The following is a 12,732-nucleotide window of genomic DNA, read 5'->3' as shown; positions in this document are numbered from 1 at the left end:
ACCAGCCAACCAGCTGAAACTACGTATTTACCTACGTACTTGGGCAGATTAGTAAGGACCCATACGTCTTGCAGAAGCGAGTAAGCAATATAGGAGTACATTTACCGCTGATGTAATAACAATGTCTCGTTGGCGCAATGGTAGCGCGTAGCTTTCCGGTTCCAATTCCGAATTGGGAAATCTGCCTGTTTGGCTAAGGTTGCAGGTTCGAGTCCTGTGCGGGACGTTTCTTTTTGTCGTTTTTCCCTAACGACCCAATTTGTCGCAAACCGCGAGTTTTATTTTTGCTGTTTGAGAAAACATTCGCAACCCTCTTCTCGTAGATGATGGATGAGCCTTCCCAGTATTTTGATTCGAGTATTCTCATAAAAAGAAGTAAGAGTAGCACTTCCTGCTACCAATTTTGGACCATTTTTAAAGAACCACTGTCTCATTCATTCCACCGCCTCGTCGTGCTGGTCAATGATGACCGCAGAGTAAGCAGACCGAACGCCCTCTTCCGTTCAGTTCCCCCGACCAGACCTATGAGAAGCAGTGTAAAATCTCACGGTCTAGGTACTTCGTAGCTTTGCACCCAAAGGTCTATGCATGGGCTGCTAGGCTTCACATATTCTACAAAATTCATTTACAGTAATTAGTTGGTCGGTATTTCCGCAGATGATGGGCTTGGTTGCCGACGTGGTACCACAAGCACCCCTACTTCCATGCTGGCATACGACCGTTGATTCCAGGGTCTCGCTCTTTCATCGCTGCCCTCCTGTGATTCGCGGCTTTCGTGCCCAGCTGCTGTTATGGAGCTAGCATCAGCACCGACGGACACAGCAATTCCGGTAGATAGACCGCCCTTGCCAGGTCGGATGGTGGATCTGCCTTTCCCCACCAAACAACGACCGCCAGGGCTCGCTGCGGGCTCATCAGAGTCGATTGGAAAAATCATCGACATGGCAAGATGGCCGAGTTGGTCTAAGGCGCCAGCTTCAGGTGCTGGTCTAGTAATAGGCGTGGGTTCGAATCCCACTCTTGTCAACGATCTGGGTTCCCGAAGGTGTCGGGAACATTCTTTTTGCCTTTACTTCCCCTTTGTTTTCCTTTTTTTTTCTCCTTGCTTGCTTCGTTTCGTGATCCTTATGTATGTTTTTTTCCTCCTCTTTACTTTGGCCAATTGACTCGTTAGATGCGGCCATCCAGTCACTCATCGAGCAGCCTGCAATTGACCGGTTTTGTGATAAAGACTTGCATGTTGATATGCTGTCATCAGTAGATGCTGTCATCAGTAGACTCCTTGCCCTCACGCAGGCCGACCGCCGACCGCCAACCGGGAGGGTATTTCACCGAGCTTATCTTCATGCACCCCTCGCTATGACTTTCACTAATCACATCCCAAAGGGCGTCGTGACCGCTCCCATTCCCCTCACTAAACGTCATGATGGCATCGACTGGTCATACTACGGGAAGAATCCAAGCATATATTGCTCAGGGCTCCGTCCTCACTAGCTGCCATTCCCTTTGATCAAGGTAGGTAATCGAAAATATAAAGTACCCGTCCTACTCTCCAAGTCCATATCATACAGCACCACAAGACCATCCCAAGAGACATAAGGCACGCCTCAACCGAGCTCATCTTTCCCTCCCACAATGCCCAAGTCCCAGCTCGGCCCAACCCCCAAATCCATTACGGGCGGCTGCCTCTGCGGCTCCATCCGATATAAAATCACCTACCCGGACGACCACGACTTCGATTCCAGCAACTATCTCTGCCAGTGCACCCAGTGTCGAAGGCAAACGGGCGGCCTCTTCCTGGTCAGCCAGCTGATCCCCGCCTCGGCCCTGGAGTGGACCTCGGGCACGGGTACCATCAAGGAGTATGCTGCCAGCGAATCCGGCCGACGCGGTTTCTGCGGCGAATGCGGATCGGTTCTGTTCTGGCGGTGCACCAAATCGGACCCCGGCACCGGCCAATGGATCAGCCTCACAATCGGCAGTGTTGACCCCCTCTACCTCTTCGGGGAGGGTGCGAGTGCCGGGTCTGAAGGAGGAGGGGACGTACCGGCCGAGGGGTTCGGGCGGGTGCTGTGCAGTGGGACCTGCGTCGAGTGGTGTGCCAACGAGATCAAAGGGGTGACGGACGACATCCCGTTGCTTTTCCGGGGTAAGAGGCTTCAAGGCGGCCTAGAAGAGTGAAGGGGTTGCCAGGCTGGGGCAGGTCTTGTCTTAGCAGGAAACGCAGGGACGAGGAGATGGGATCCTGTTTTTATGAGAAGCGTTCTAGTGAAAGAGATGCCCTTTCTGCATCTACATACTGCGCCAGGCGTACGGACGGCCTGTGGGAATTCCGTCTGTGAGATACGATCTTGTTAGTACGAACGGGGGGATAGGACTGTCCTTGGCAGAGAGACACTGGGCACGGCAGTGGTATGATTTTCACGGGAAGCTTGCGAGCGAGGCAATGCGGGATGATGCATTTGCAATCGGGAAATAGACCACGACATGGCGGCGCAGGAGTGTTTCAAGCATCCGTTAAAGGAAAGTGCTTCAACCAGAAAAGTGGTCCCGAATGATTCCTCATAAACCAGGTTGGTTGTTACACAGAGACAATTCAAAATTTGAGGCGATTGTCCTACAGGGACTCACGGTTGAAAGACGGATGGGTGCCCCGGTTAAATGTCACGGTTGGGTCGCATCAAGCAAGAACGTGGTAGGTGTGAGAGGCGTTGACCGCTCATTCCCAGGTCTTTGGTGATCTGGTTCGAAATGTAGGCAGGGAAGCATTGCCCTAACGACCGTGTTCGAGTGTCGAAGGGTATTGAAAAGTCGAGGCGGGATGTGTCTTGGCTCATAACCCGCGGGATGGTGACCAAAGGGATGGGGGTCAGGGAGGGAAGAACAAGAATGAACGCAGGACATAATGGTTGCTGAGGCGATTCTGAGGCAGTTGTAAGCAGTTTAGTAGTTGGCAGTAGAAAGGTAATAAAACTCGAAAAAAAGGCCATGGTGGGAATCTGAATGCATCGTGACAACGTGGGCACGCCGACGAAAGAGGCCGTCGGAGGTCGGGAGTAATGGGATATCCTCTCGGAGCGATACATGCCATGTACATCGGCCTGGCCGTTAGTTTGACGATTATCTCTGTCGTGGTTGGTCAATCTACGGGGCATTCCTCTCGTCTTACACGTGCTTTTAGGTCAGCTGGGTTGTACTCACCCACCACCACGACGTACCGAGTACAAGGTACATACAGTAGCTTTGTGGCATCTTGTTCGTTTCATGTTTCCGAACTATTTCTCCGATTCCGACAACCAATCTCGTCGAGCGTTGATTTCACGATTGCGGAGTGAGGCGTTTGGTTTCTAAAACAAGCAACATCCATCGCACTCACTCCACTCCATCGCTCACCACAATCGCCTCTTTGCAAGCATCAAACAGCAGCTTTGCCGTCCCATACGTTGTCGGCCTCGGTCGCGTGGAAGGATTCCTTCGGTCAACAACCACTCTTGTTCCTTGACTTTTGATCCTGTCCTTCGCTGACAACCATCGCCTGTCAAGATTCTTACCTACATAGATCAGAACCACAGGCGATGCCGAGCTGTTTGCCACGCCCTGCTTTTAGCCTCTCTTCCCACTTTTGTGCACTGTCTGCCATGCAGATCTTGAACCCAGGGCATTGCTTGATGTCCCTTTCCGAGGAACAGGCGGCGAAACAGACCTCAGACCTCAGACCTCAGACCTCAACCTCTCCACCTTGGGGTGCTTAGTCTATGACGATCTTATCACATCGGGGGACCACTTGGTGGGACGTATGACGACCGGCCCAGCAAACTTTCGTGCTGTAAAGCTCTCTCGTCATTACTGATACATGGTTTTGACTGAACACCCGACTCGTTTACAACGCACACACTGCGTGGTTCCATTCATACGAAGTACGCAAGTAGCGACTCTTCACCCGTTGCCCGGACACAGAAACGCAGGGCATTACTGTCCCTGTTCCTCTTGTCCGTTTCACTCGACTCGAATCTTCAAATCTTACTTTTTTCCCGCACTCTCTACTCTAATTACAGCACATACCTGCACCTCCGGGTGGCAAGCCTCTGCATGGACGGGAGCATGGAGAGTCCAGAGTGGAGAATCCGGCCCAAGTCGTATAAGCTCAGCGCCAAGCACCGGCATACATGCACCCTAGACACCCTTGATATCCTAGGTCAGGCAACCTGCATGTGCCTCTCTCACCCTTCCCTCACCCAGCTCCACCAGGAATGTTTAAATCGGGAAAATGATCATACCTAGTACGTACTGTTGGGTAGTCCTGTCTCTCCCTGCCGCAAAAGAGTGAGGGCCGGTGCGTGTGCATGTCGATCCCGATATAATAAAGCATTCCGCTGCCCATCTCCCCCGTCTTTCCACCACTAGGCCTCATCCCGTCCGTCCCTCCTCAGCCTCCTCTGCCCTACCAATATCACATGCAGTGTCGACAATCATCAGGCCAGAACCTAGCTCGTCCTCTTCCGTCGCGTGTTGCGCTCTTCATTAAACCTAGGTGTCAGACCTTGCTGAAGCCGCTCGCATTAACCTACGGTCCAGGAGACCTCCAGATCGTTACCGTTTAGCTTCACCAGGCCGCTGGCTTCGCGTCCTGTCAGCCGTCTATTTCTCGTTGCCGGACTGATCCTAGTCCCATAACACTTCACGAACGATAAATCATCACCAAAGACCACACAGCAACCATGCCGCAACCCGCCCAGCCAGCCGCCGTTCATCCCTCCATCTACCTCCTCTGCTGGGCCACCATGCTCTGGGCCCTCATTACTGTAGGTATGCCCTCGTTCCAGAATTAGAGACGTCCGGCGCCTTGAAGAATGCCCACTTGCTAACATACATCTCTCTCCCCCCTTCCTATCTGTCACCTCTAGCCCAAGCAGCGCCGCTCTCCGCCCAGGAAGCCCAAGTTCAGCGCCAAGTTTCGCAAGTTCGGGGAGAAGTGCGGCGTGAGAACTACCCCGGCCACTCAGGGGTACACGGAAATCAAGATCATGACGGAGATGGACCCTCCCCCATACACACCTTTGTTCGGCCCACCTCGCTCACCCCTACTGCCGCCTCACTCGCCCCTGTTGCCGTCTCGCTCGCCCCTGCTCCCCACTTCAGAAAAGGCCACACTGCACCCTCTAGCGATGAGGGCGTAGCCCTCCGCATCATGCCCCTCGGCGCCTCCATCACCTACGGGCAAGGCTCCTCCGACGGAAACGGCTACCGCCAGCTCCTGCGCGACCTCCTAACCGAGGACGGCTACAACATCGACTACGTCGGCACCCGCAGCAACGGCACCATGGACGACAACGACGTCGAGGGCTGGCCCGGCTTCCGCATCGCCGAGGTTGCTGCAAAGGCCAACGAATCAGTGCCTGCCTACCTGCCCAACCTCGTCCTCATCAATGCCGGCACCAACGACTGCATCCAGGGCAAGGACCCGGACCGCGCCGGCGAGCAAATGCTCGAGCTCTTCGACCAGATCCGCGCCGCCTCGTCGCGTGTCAGCGTCGTCCTCAGCACCCTGCTCGTCAACAAGAACGACGAGACCGACGCCTGCGTCCGCAGAGTCAATGACCAGTTCCGCTCCCTCGTCCTGGACCAGCAGGCCCGGTCCCGCAAGATTGTCCTGGCCGACATGTACGCGCCCGGAGGGCCGACGGTCGATGACCTCGTCGACGCCACGCACCCCGGCGACGCCGGGTTCGAAAAGATGGCCGCCGTGTGGTTCGACAGCATACGGGACGCCGCGTCGCGTGGGTGGCTCGAGGCACCACAGGTCCTACCTCCGCCGCCTGTAGGCAACTCCACCGGGAGGAACTGAGCCAGTGCTCTTCGTCGTGGGATGCACCCTGTCGCTGACGGCTGATGGATGGGACGGCGCGTGGTCTAGGCGAGATGAACTGTGCGCTGAGGAATGATGCGAGATGAGGGAAAACTAATAAGGGAGTATATATAAGACACTCGACAGCGGCTTGAGGCCGCATTTTATCACAACACCGCCATTATCGCCATTCGACGAACGACACGATACGATCCCCGGTTGGATCATAACCCGCCCATTCTTTTATAAACAGCGTCGCGCTCACGGAGTTTTCATGACACACTATGTTTCTTAGCACAGTAAATGGAAGAAGAGACTCGGAAGGAGGGAACAGAGGCACAGCGACTGTGTCGCTACATCAGGGGTCATTTCACGGCTCTTCTTTTGTAATTTATTTTTCTTTAAGGAGTCCTGACAGTGAAGTTGGGTTACTACCCTTGGATAGGAATTTATGTGAGGTCATCTATTCCGACTTTGGCCATCTCGATTCAAAATTATAAAGTACCGCTGCATGATGCTTAATTTGCTGGACTAGCCTCAAATTGCCAACAGGTGCCTCGAAGGGAGACATCCTACTTGACTGCTGAGAATTACCCGTAGCGAGGTTTTTGGTCTGGCTGAGGTGTCGGTGTGGCTATACCGAGATTAGATAATCAGACTTCTACGGCGTACGGTACATCATTTATCCGACCCTGTCTTATCGCAGCGCCGACAAGAAGCTTCAACGAGCTCACAACATTCCCGTCTCTTCCTTCGTCCAGGTCGCCACCCAAGCTCTCCCATCCAACCAACCTTTTACCGACCGCGAAGCACATCTACCGCCCCGACGTTGTTTCCCCTTATTCCGCTCATTTCAGAAAACAACCCAGGAACACATCAAAGTCTGCCTGAATCAACCAACCTCGCCACAACAACCACCGCCGCATCATCATGGACTACCAAAACCGCGTCGGCTCCAAGTTTGGCGGAGGCGGCGTAGCCTCGTTCTCCGCCACAAATGCCGACCGGCGCGAGCGCCTCCGCAAGCTCGCCCTCGAGACCATCGACCTCGACAAGGACCCCTACTTCTTCAAGAACCACGTCGGCACTTTCGAATGCCGCCTCTGCCTGACCGTGCACCAAAACGACGGCTCCTACCTGGCCCACACGCAGGGCAAGAAGCACCAGACCAACCTCGCCCGGCGCGCCGCCCGCGAGGAGAAGGAAGGCAAGGGCCGCGCCCAGCAGATCGACCCGGCCACCGGCCTGCCCGTCGGCGTCGCCGGCTTCGGCGGGCCCAAGAAGAACGTCATCAAGATCGGCCGCCCGGGCTACAAGATCACCAAGGTCCGCGACCCGCACACCCGCCAGCAGGGCCTCCTCTTCCAGCTCCAGTACCCGGACATTGCGCCCGGCGTGGAGCCCAAGTGGCAGGTCATGAACGCCTTTACGCAGCGCGTCGAGGAGCCCGACCGGAACTTCCAGTACTTGCTCGTCGCCGCAGAGCCGTACGAGACGTGTGGCTTCAAGATCCCGGCCAGGGAGCTCGACAAGCGCGACGACAAGCAGTTCTCCTTTTGGGATCCCGACGGGAAGGACTTTTGGGTCCAGATTATGTTCATGTCGGAGCGGGAGGAGCGATACGTTGCGGCGCCCGGATTAAGTTCGAGGTGATGGCAAAGTGAGGAGCAGAAGGATGAAAAGATACGGAGACCATTATACCACGGAATGAAGAATCGAAACAGAGGAAGAGAGTATCTGATTCAATCTCTGTGGGATCTTAGGTTCGGACAAGCGGACGACTTGTCCCAGCTCACTTCTATGAATGGCAGTATTGTCAGAGGAGCATTGGCAACGTCTCGAGAATTGAGATACCCTCTGTCAGAACAGGACATACCGGTAGCATGGAGGCGCTTGGAGTTGGGCTTTTATTTTTAATCTTGGTTTTATTTCTTTGTTCTGGGCCTAAAAGTCAAGATATCTATGTACGATGCTATGCCCATGTATGTAATAGTCTTCCCGTTGATTCGAAGAGCTTGACTACATACTTGCCTCCATGGATCAGCCGAGATTGAGCTACAACCAGGACCATACGGAGCCGCTCTGATCCAGTTCAGAGTGATGGATCAAAGACGGCGTATGCGATTTTCTGTGGTTACGCGATTGTGACTCGTTACGACAACCAACATATCAAGTCTGTTATGCGTTGGGACTGGCTCGAGACATATGAGCGGTTGATGGCTGTTGACTCGGCCCTCGCCAGTCGCCTGCCTAGGCAACGATGGTTGTTGGTCTTTGCTCTTTGGACTCATTGCCCGAGTTGTGGCACAGTTCCATCATGTGAACTTTTATCGGCACCCTGGGCTTCTTCTTCATATTGCATTCATTTCTGAACTTGTCCTGGTTCTCACTGGCTAGCTGGCACCCTGTCTGTGCTCCATATCGTCCACTTCAATCTCCTAATCGCGAGGAACCCCATCTGGTGCGACGTTATCATCCAGAAATGCGAAGAAAGACAAGATGACAATCGCCAGCATCACATCCCCACTACCACTTCCTTGCCTCTCAACGTGATATTGTCCATCTGCCAGGTTTGCCATTCCCCAAAGCTCTCCACCCGGCCTTTATATGACGAACAAGTTCCACGAACCAAGCCAAACATGTTTCGGTAAAGAATTGCTTGCAGCCTTCTGTTGGCCATGTAGTTGGTAGTTTAAACCGGTTTCTTTTTCTAACAATGGAAATCGCCATGCCGTATGCGTATGCGGTTGGAAGAAAAATCAAATAGCTTAACAAGATGCAAATTGCAATGGCTAGAAGGCTCTGCATAGCGCGGGTGATGCAGGACGAGACGATATATGTGCCAAGGCACAGTCATACTGCTGTGGATGCATTCATGCATTGTTCTAGGCGCAGCGAAAGAGAGGCTTCTTGGTCGGCCCAGAAAACACGGGCTCTATCTGAAGTTGTTGTCGAACCTCTTGAAGGTATAGCCGATGAAGGGCAGGCTCATTTCAGGGGTCTCCTCTAGCGACTGGCCACCCTGGCGAGCTTGGGCTGCCTGAGCCTTGAGCAGAGTGGCGTTATCAGTCTGGTCGATCTCGTCTATTGGGAAGTAGGTGGTGTCAATGTTGGAAGTAAGGCGGGGCTCGAATGGTGCCCGGATCCGACGCAGGCTATCGAAATCGACGCCTCGGAAGAATGGGTGCGCTTTGATCTCATGGGCACCGCCTCGACCTATTCGGTTCTCGGTGTTGCAGATGAAGCTAACGGGACACTTAAGTCAGAATTCCCCCTTGATTGTTTCTTCGAAACACCACCATAGATAAAATCTTACCTTCGGGTCAAATTCTCTGCCTCCACACCCAGCGTGATGTCGTCGGGGAAGTAGAGAGTCTGGCGCCAGTTCACGATCTTCCGGTACGTGTCGTGGCTGTCCTCGGCACAGAAAGGGGGCCACCCAACCAGACACTCGAACATGATGGTGCCGAGGGACCACCAATCGCAATCGTAACTGTAGCCCTGGCCAGTGAAGATTTCGGGGGCAATATAATCGGGTGTTCCGACGGTCGAATAGGCCATGAGACGCCTCGACCGCCGCCAGTCGTTGATCTGGGAGCGGTTGCTGACGGTGAGGTTGATTTGGTCTATAGCCACCGAGTTTCGGTCCCTGGGGCGGTTCGATCGGCCCTGCATCAGCTGCTGATAGTAAGTGTTGTCATGTAGGCGTTGGAAGCCGGTGGAAAGACCAAAGTCGGTGAGCTTGACGTGGCCGCCGCGGTCAAGGAGAATATTGTCCGGTTTGATGTCGCTGCAGGTGACGCATGTGAGCACAAAAGTAATCGACGGTGGATGGCAAACTCCGAACTCTCTAAAGACAAATAATGACCGGGAAGGGGATGATGGTCATGAAATGATGCATGCGACAGACATACCGATGGATGAAACCCAACTTGTGGACAGCCTCGATGGCGAGCACGATTTCTGCGATATAGAAACGGGTAATGTCCTCCGAAAAGATCTCGTACTTGATGAGCATGGTCATCAAATCGCCGCCGGGCAAGAATTCCATCAACATGTAGAGGAAATACGAATCCTGGAAGGTGGTGTACAGCTTGACGACCCAGGGGCTGTCGGATTCGGCGAGGATGTCACGCTCAGACCGGACATGGGCGAGCTGGTCCCTCTTAAACATCTCGGTCTTGATGAGGGACTTCATGGCATAGACTTTGCCGTCCTGTTTCTTCTGGACTAGCTTAACCTCGCCAAAGGCGCCCTTGCCGATGATCTTGATGGTCTTATAGTTCTCTGGCCGGTCCTTGGTTCGGAGGAAACGCAGGTACTGGCCCTCCTTTCGGCCGGCTGTCGACCAAATCTGCTCTCGTCTCGATGACGTCTGATTGGGTTCCTGGAGCTTAGCCTCCATTTCGCTTTGCCTGTACCACGGACAAGAAGGACAAGGTTAGCAATATGCTCCCGCTTATTCTTCAGCGAGGGAGGCGGGCTGGTATCGAGGGTTAAAAGCAAAAAAAAAAAAAAAAAAAAAAAAAAGCAAAGCACGCACCTCTGGTTCCTCTCGCGTGCCCGGCGCACGCTGTCCTTGAAAAAGTCGGCGGCCAGCTTGGAGCACTTGACCTGATTGTTGTTGGCATTGGAGCCGTATTTGTCGGGGTTTCGCTCGGGTGCACGAGCGAAGAAGTCCTCGGAAGGAGCCGATGCGGAAGACGGGAGGGGCGCATTCTGATAGCTAGCGTAGCCCGAGGGCTGCCCCGGGGCACCGGCCGTCCGAGGACGCTGGGCGGGAGAAGGGCCCCTGGTGTTGTAGGCCTGGGCTCGGGCGGCGCCGCCGAGGTTCTGATGGGAGAACTGGTGGGCGAGGCCTGTGTTGGGGTCATTCGTCCCGGGGGTGTTGGACCTCGGCTGGTACACATTCGATGAAGCGAAATCGGTTGCTTGAGGCTGGGCGGGGTAGTTTGGGGGATACTGGTTCTGCATGAAGTAACCCTGGGGGGCATAGCCTGTTTGGTAGGCCTGCTGCGAGGGCTGGAGGCCACCGGGCTGACCAGTCTGGTGCGTGGGAAAGACGGGCTGTGGGAAGGTCGAGGGTGTAGTCGGGTAGTTCGCACGATCATTAACTGGATTCAGACGATCATTGTTGTTGTTCCCAAAGTTGAGATACATCCGATTGTTGTTGCTGTTGTCCATTGTGCCTGTGTTCTTTCCCCCCCTGTGTGACGGTGGAGAGATGGTCGGAATATAGGGCGTGTCGAAGCGAGGGATTCGAGTCGGCTGGTTGGCAGCGGACTGGGGAAGAAAGTGAGGTCTTCTTGTGTCTGGTCCGGGTTGGCTACTGACGATGTTAGGAACGGTAGCGTTAAGTTGTTGACTGATGTCTCGGAGAGGACTTGCACCGAAAGATGCAGGATGAACGGCCAAATGGACAGTGAGAGGGGAGCGCAACCGAGGGGGGGAGCGCTGTCTTATCGACAGAGGATAACGATATTGCTGTTCAGGGACGCTGACCGCCAACGATCAGGAGAGGGGATAGAGGATGATCGAGAGGAGAGCGACGAACGACGACGTCGGTATGCGACACACGTACTTGTTTTTTTCGTTATCAATAGCGACTGAAGAGAATCGTTTTGAAGGAGGATGTTCTTCCTGGGTGAACCCCGTGTGGAGTTGGAGCAAAACGGAGAGCCAAGTGTCAAACAACCCCCTGGATGGTGAAGACGTGAGGCACGATCAGGAGGTAAATGGGCGGGTTCAGGCCTGGGTTCAGGTCAGGTACTGTACCTCTCAACGGTTAACCCCCCTAACCCACAAAAAGAAGGAGAGCGGAAGGCAGGAGCTGTGAGTGGTCGTGCGGGGTTGTTCTGCTAGCACCCGAGGCCAGGGAGGGTACGGAACGTTGTACAAATACACGGAGAGCTCATAATCCGTACTCCGTAGTCAGACGTCCTATGAATGAGCACGTTAATTATAACGGACGGAAGTGCCCGTTTATCCGGCTCCAGACTCGCCCTCCCCTGTTCCACACCTTGTCTCCTCGGAAGATTTTCCACGTTCCACGTCTTTAGCCCAGAGGGAAGAGGAAAATAAAGGAGGAAATATATGCATAGTTCGGTCCAGTCCTGTATATCGTGTTTTGTTGTCCAATAAGAGAAATCGTCCACGATGTATTATGGCCTGGGCCGAGTTATCCTCTAACAAGCTCACTCTTGTTTACGTTGTATACCTACTAATGCATACGAAGTAGTTGTAGGTAGGTATACTTCCCTCACCGACTCTTCGGACACCCTTATTTTTATGCTCCGTTTCATTCTGGTTGGTTTTAGCTATAGAGGCGAGGCAGTCAGTTAGGTAACAAATAATAGCATAATAATAAAAGTGTTCAAGCATCTCACACCGTAAACATTCTGCGTTGTACGGTACCCAGTGTCGGGTCTGTGTCCGTGTTCTCCCACCTGAGACCATTCTGCAAGGGCTAAAGATAAGCCGGAACTCGCACTGATTCGTCCCCCTTTTCAGAACCCCCTCTAGCAAACCAACGAGCCTCGAATTTTGATGCGGCAAAGTACGTTGAATGGACGCGCTTGTGTAACGCTATGTTGTAACCACACCGAAAAGTTCACAGAGTCCATCTCATACTCCCCCTCGGCAGTCTGGCTTACTTGCAGGCCCACCAGCCAGTTGAACATAGAAGCGGAGCTCTCAGACGGGCGCGGTGTCTACCACCGGCATGCCGGCCTATGGCTTACTCGGAGACCAGCCATTGTGTGAGCTTCGTTCAATTGGGATGCGGATAGACGGCAGACAGTGGTTGCCTTGCTTGTTACAGCAGAATACCGTCTCCGCTTGCCAGGCTGGGGAGGCTTATCGGGGCTCTGCATTAACGACAAGTAGCG

The 12,732-nt window shown here is 53.9% G+C and overlaps 5 protein-coding genes and 2 non-coding genes across 7 annotated transcripts; 5 read left to right on the top strand and 2 right to left on the bottom strand.

The window, feature by feature from the left end:
- Window positions 1–123: 123 nt before the first annotated feature.
- On the top strand, window positions 124–226 carry ACRALDRAFT_t98. The gene has a single exon. It is a non-coding gene; the product is annotated as a tRNA-Arg (tRNA).
- A 717-nt stretch (window positions 227–943) lies between these two features.
- On the top strand, window positions 944–1,026 carry ACRALDRAFT_t99. Its single transcript has one exon. It is a non-coding gene; the product is annotated as a tRNA-Leu (tRNA).
- A 406-nt stretch (window positions 1,027–1,432) lies between these two features.
- ACRALDRAFT_1061905 (uncharacterized protein) lies at window positions 1,433–2,466 on the top strand. The gene has a single exon (XM_071016503.1). It carries the CDS (start codon window positions 1,636–1,638, stop codon window positions 2,179–2,181), a length of 546 nt encoding a protein of 181 aa, XP_070877828.1. The 5' UTR covers window positions 1,433–1,635; the 3' UTR covers window positions 2,182–2,466.
- A 40-nt stretch (window positions 2,467–2,506) lies between these two features.
- On the bottom strand, window positions 2,507–3,532 carry ACRALDRAFT_2017711 (uncharacterized protein; the record flags this gene model as incomplete). Its single annotated transcript, XM_071019898.1, has 8 exons — window positions 2,507–2,530; window positions 2,571–2,626; window positions 2,669–2,923; window positions 2,975–3,126; window positions 3,202–3,241; window positions 3,298–3,347; window positions 3,377–3,472; window positions 3,504–3,532. 8 exons carry the CDS (start codon window positions 3,530–3,532, stop codon window positions 2,507–2,509), a joined length of 702 nt encoding a protein of 233 aa, XP_070877827.1.
- Window positions 3,533–4,401: 869 nt separating this feature from the next.
- Window positions 4,402–6,373, top strand: ACRALDRAFT_1061903 (carbohydrate esterase family 3 protein). Its single transcript, XM_071016502.1, has one exon. It carries the CDS (start codon window positions 5,189–5,191, stop codon window positions 5,843–5,845), a length of 657 nt encoding a protein of 218 aa, XP_070877826.1. The 5' UTR covers window positions 4,402–5,188; the 3' UTR covers window positions 5,846–6,373.
- Window positions 6,374–6,592: 219 nt separating this feature from the next.
- Window positions 6,593–8,070, top strand: ACRALDRAFT_1061902 (uncharacterized protein). Its single transcript, XM_071016501.1, has one exon. The coding sequence runs from the start codon at window positions 6,776–6,778 to the stop codon at window positions 7,496–7,498; it is 723 nt and encodes a 240-aa protein (XP_070877825.1). The 5' UTR covers window positions 6,593–6,775; the 3' UTR covers window positions 7,499–8,070.
- Window positions 8,068–11,567, bottom strand: ACRALDRAFT_1040680 (uncharacterized protein). Its single transcript, XM_071015194.1, has 5 exons — window positions 11,427–11,567; window positions 10,389–11,171; window positions 9,760–10,260; window positions 9,162–9,635; window positions 8,068–9,090 (listed from the first exon to the last, which is right to left on the bottom strand). The coding sequence occupies exons 2-5, from the start codon at window positions 11,027–11,029 to the stop codon at window positions 8,781–8,783; spliced, it is 1,926 nt and encodes a 641-aa protein (XP_070877824.1). The 5' UTR covers window positions 11,030–11,171; window positions 11,427–11,567; the 3' UTR covers window positions 8,068–8,780.
- Between the last annotated feature and the right edge of the window lie 1,165 nt (window positions 11,568–12,732).

The sequence above is a fragment of the Sodiomyces alcalophilus genome (assembly GCF_042370955.1).
Source record: "Sodiomyces alcalophilus JCM 7366 unplaced genomic scaffold ACRALscaffold_2, whole genome shotgun sequence".
NCBI lineage: Eukaryota > Fungi > Ascomycota > Sordariomycetes > Glomerellales > Plectosphaerellaceae > Sodiomyces > Sodiomyces alcalophilus.
This window is presented reverse-complemented; position numbering and strand designations above follow the sequence as displayed.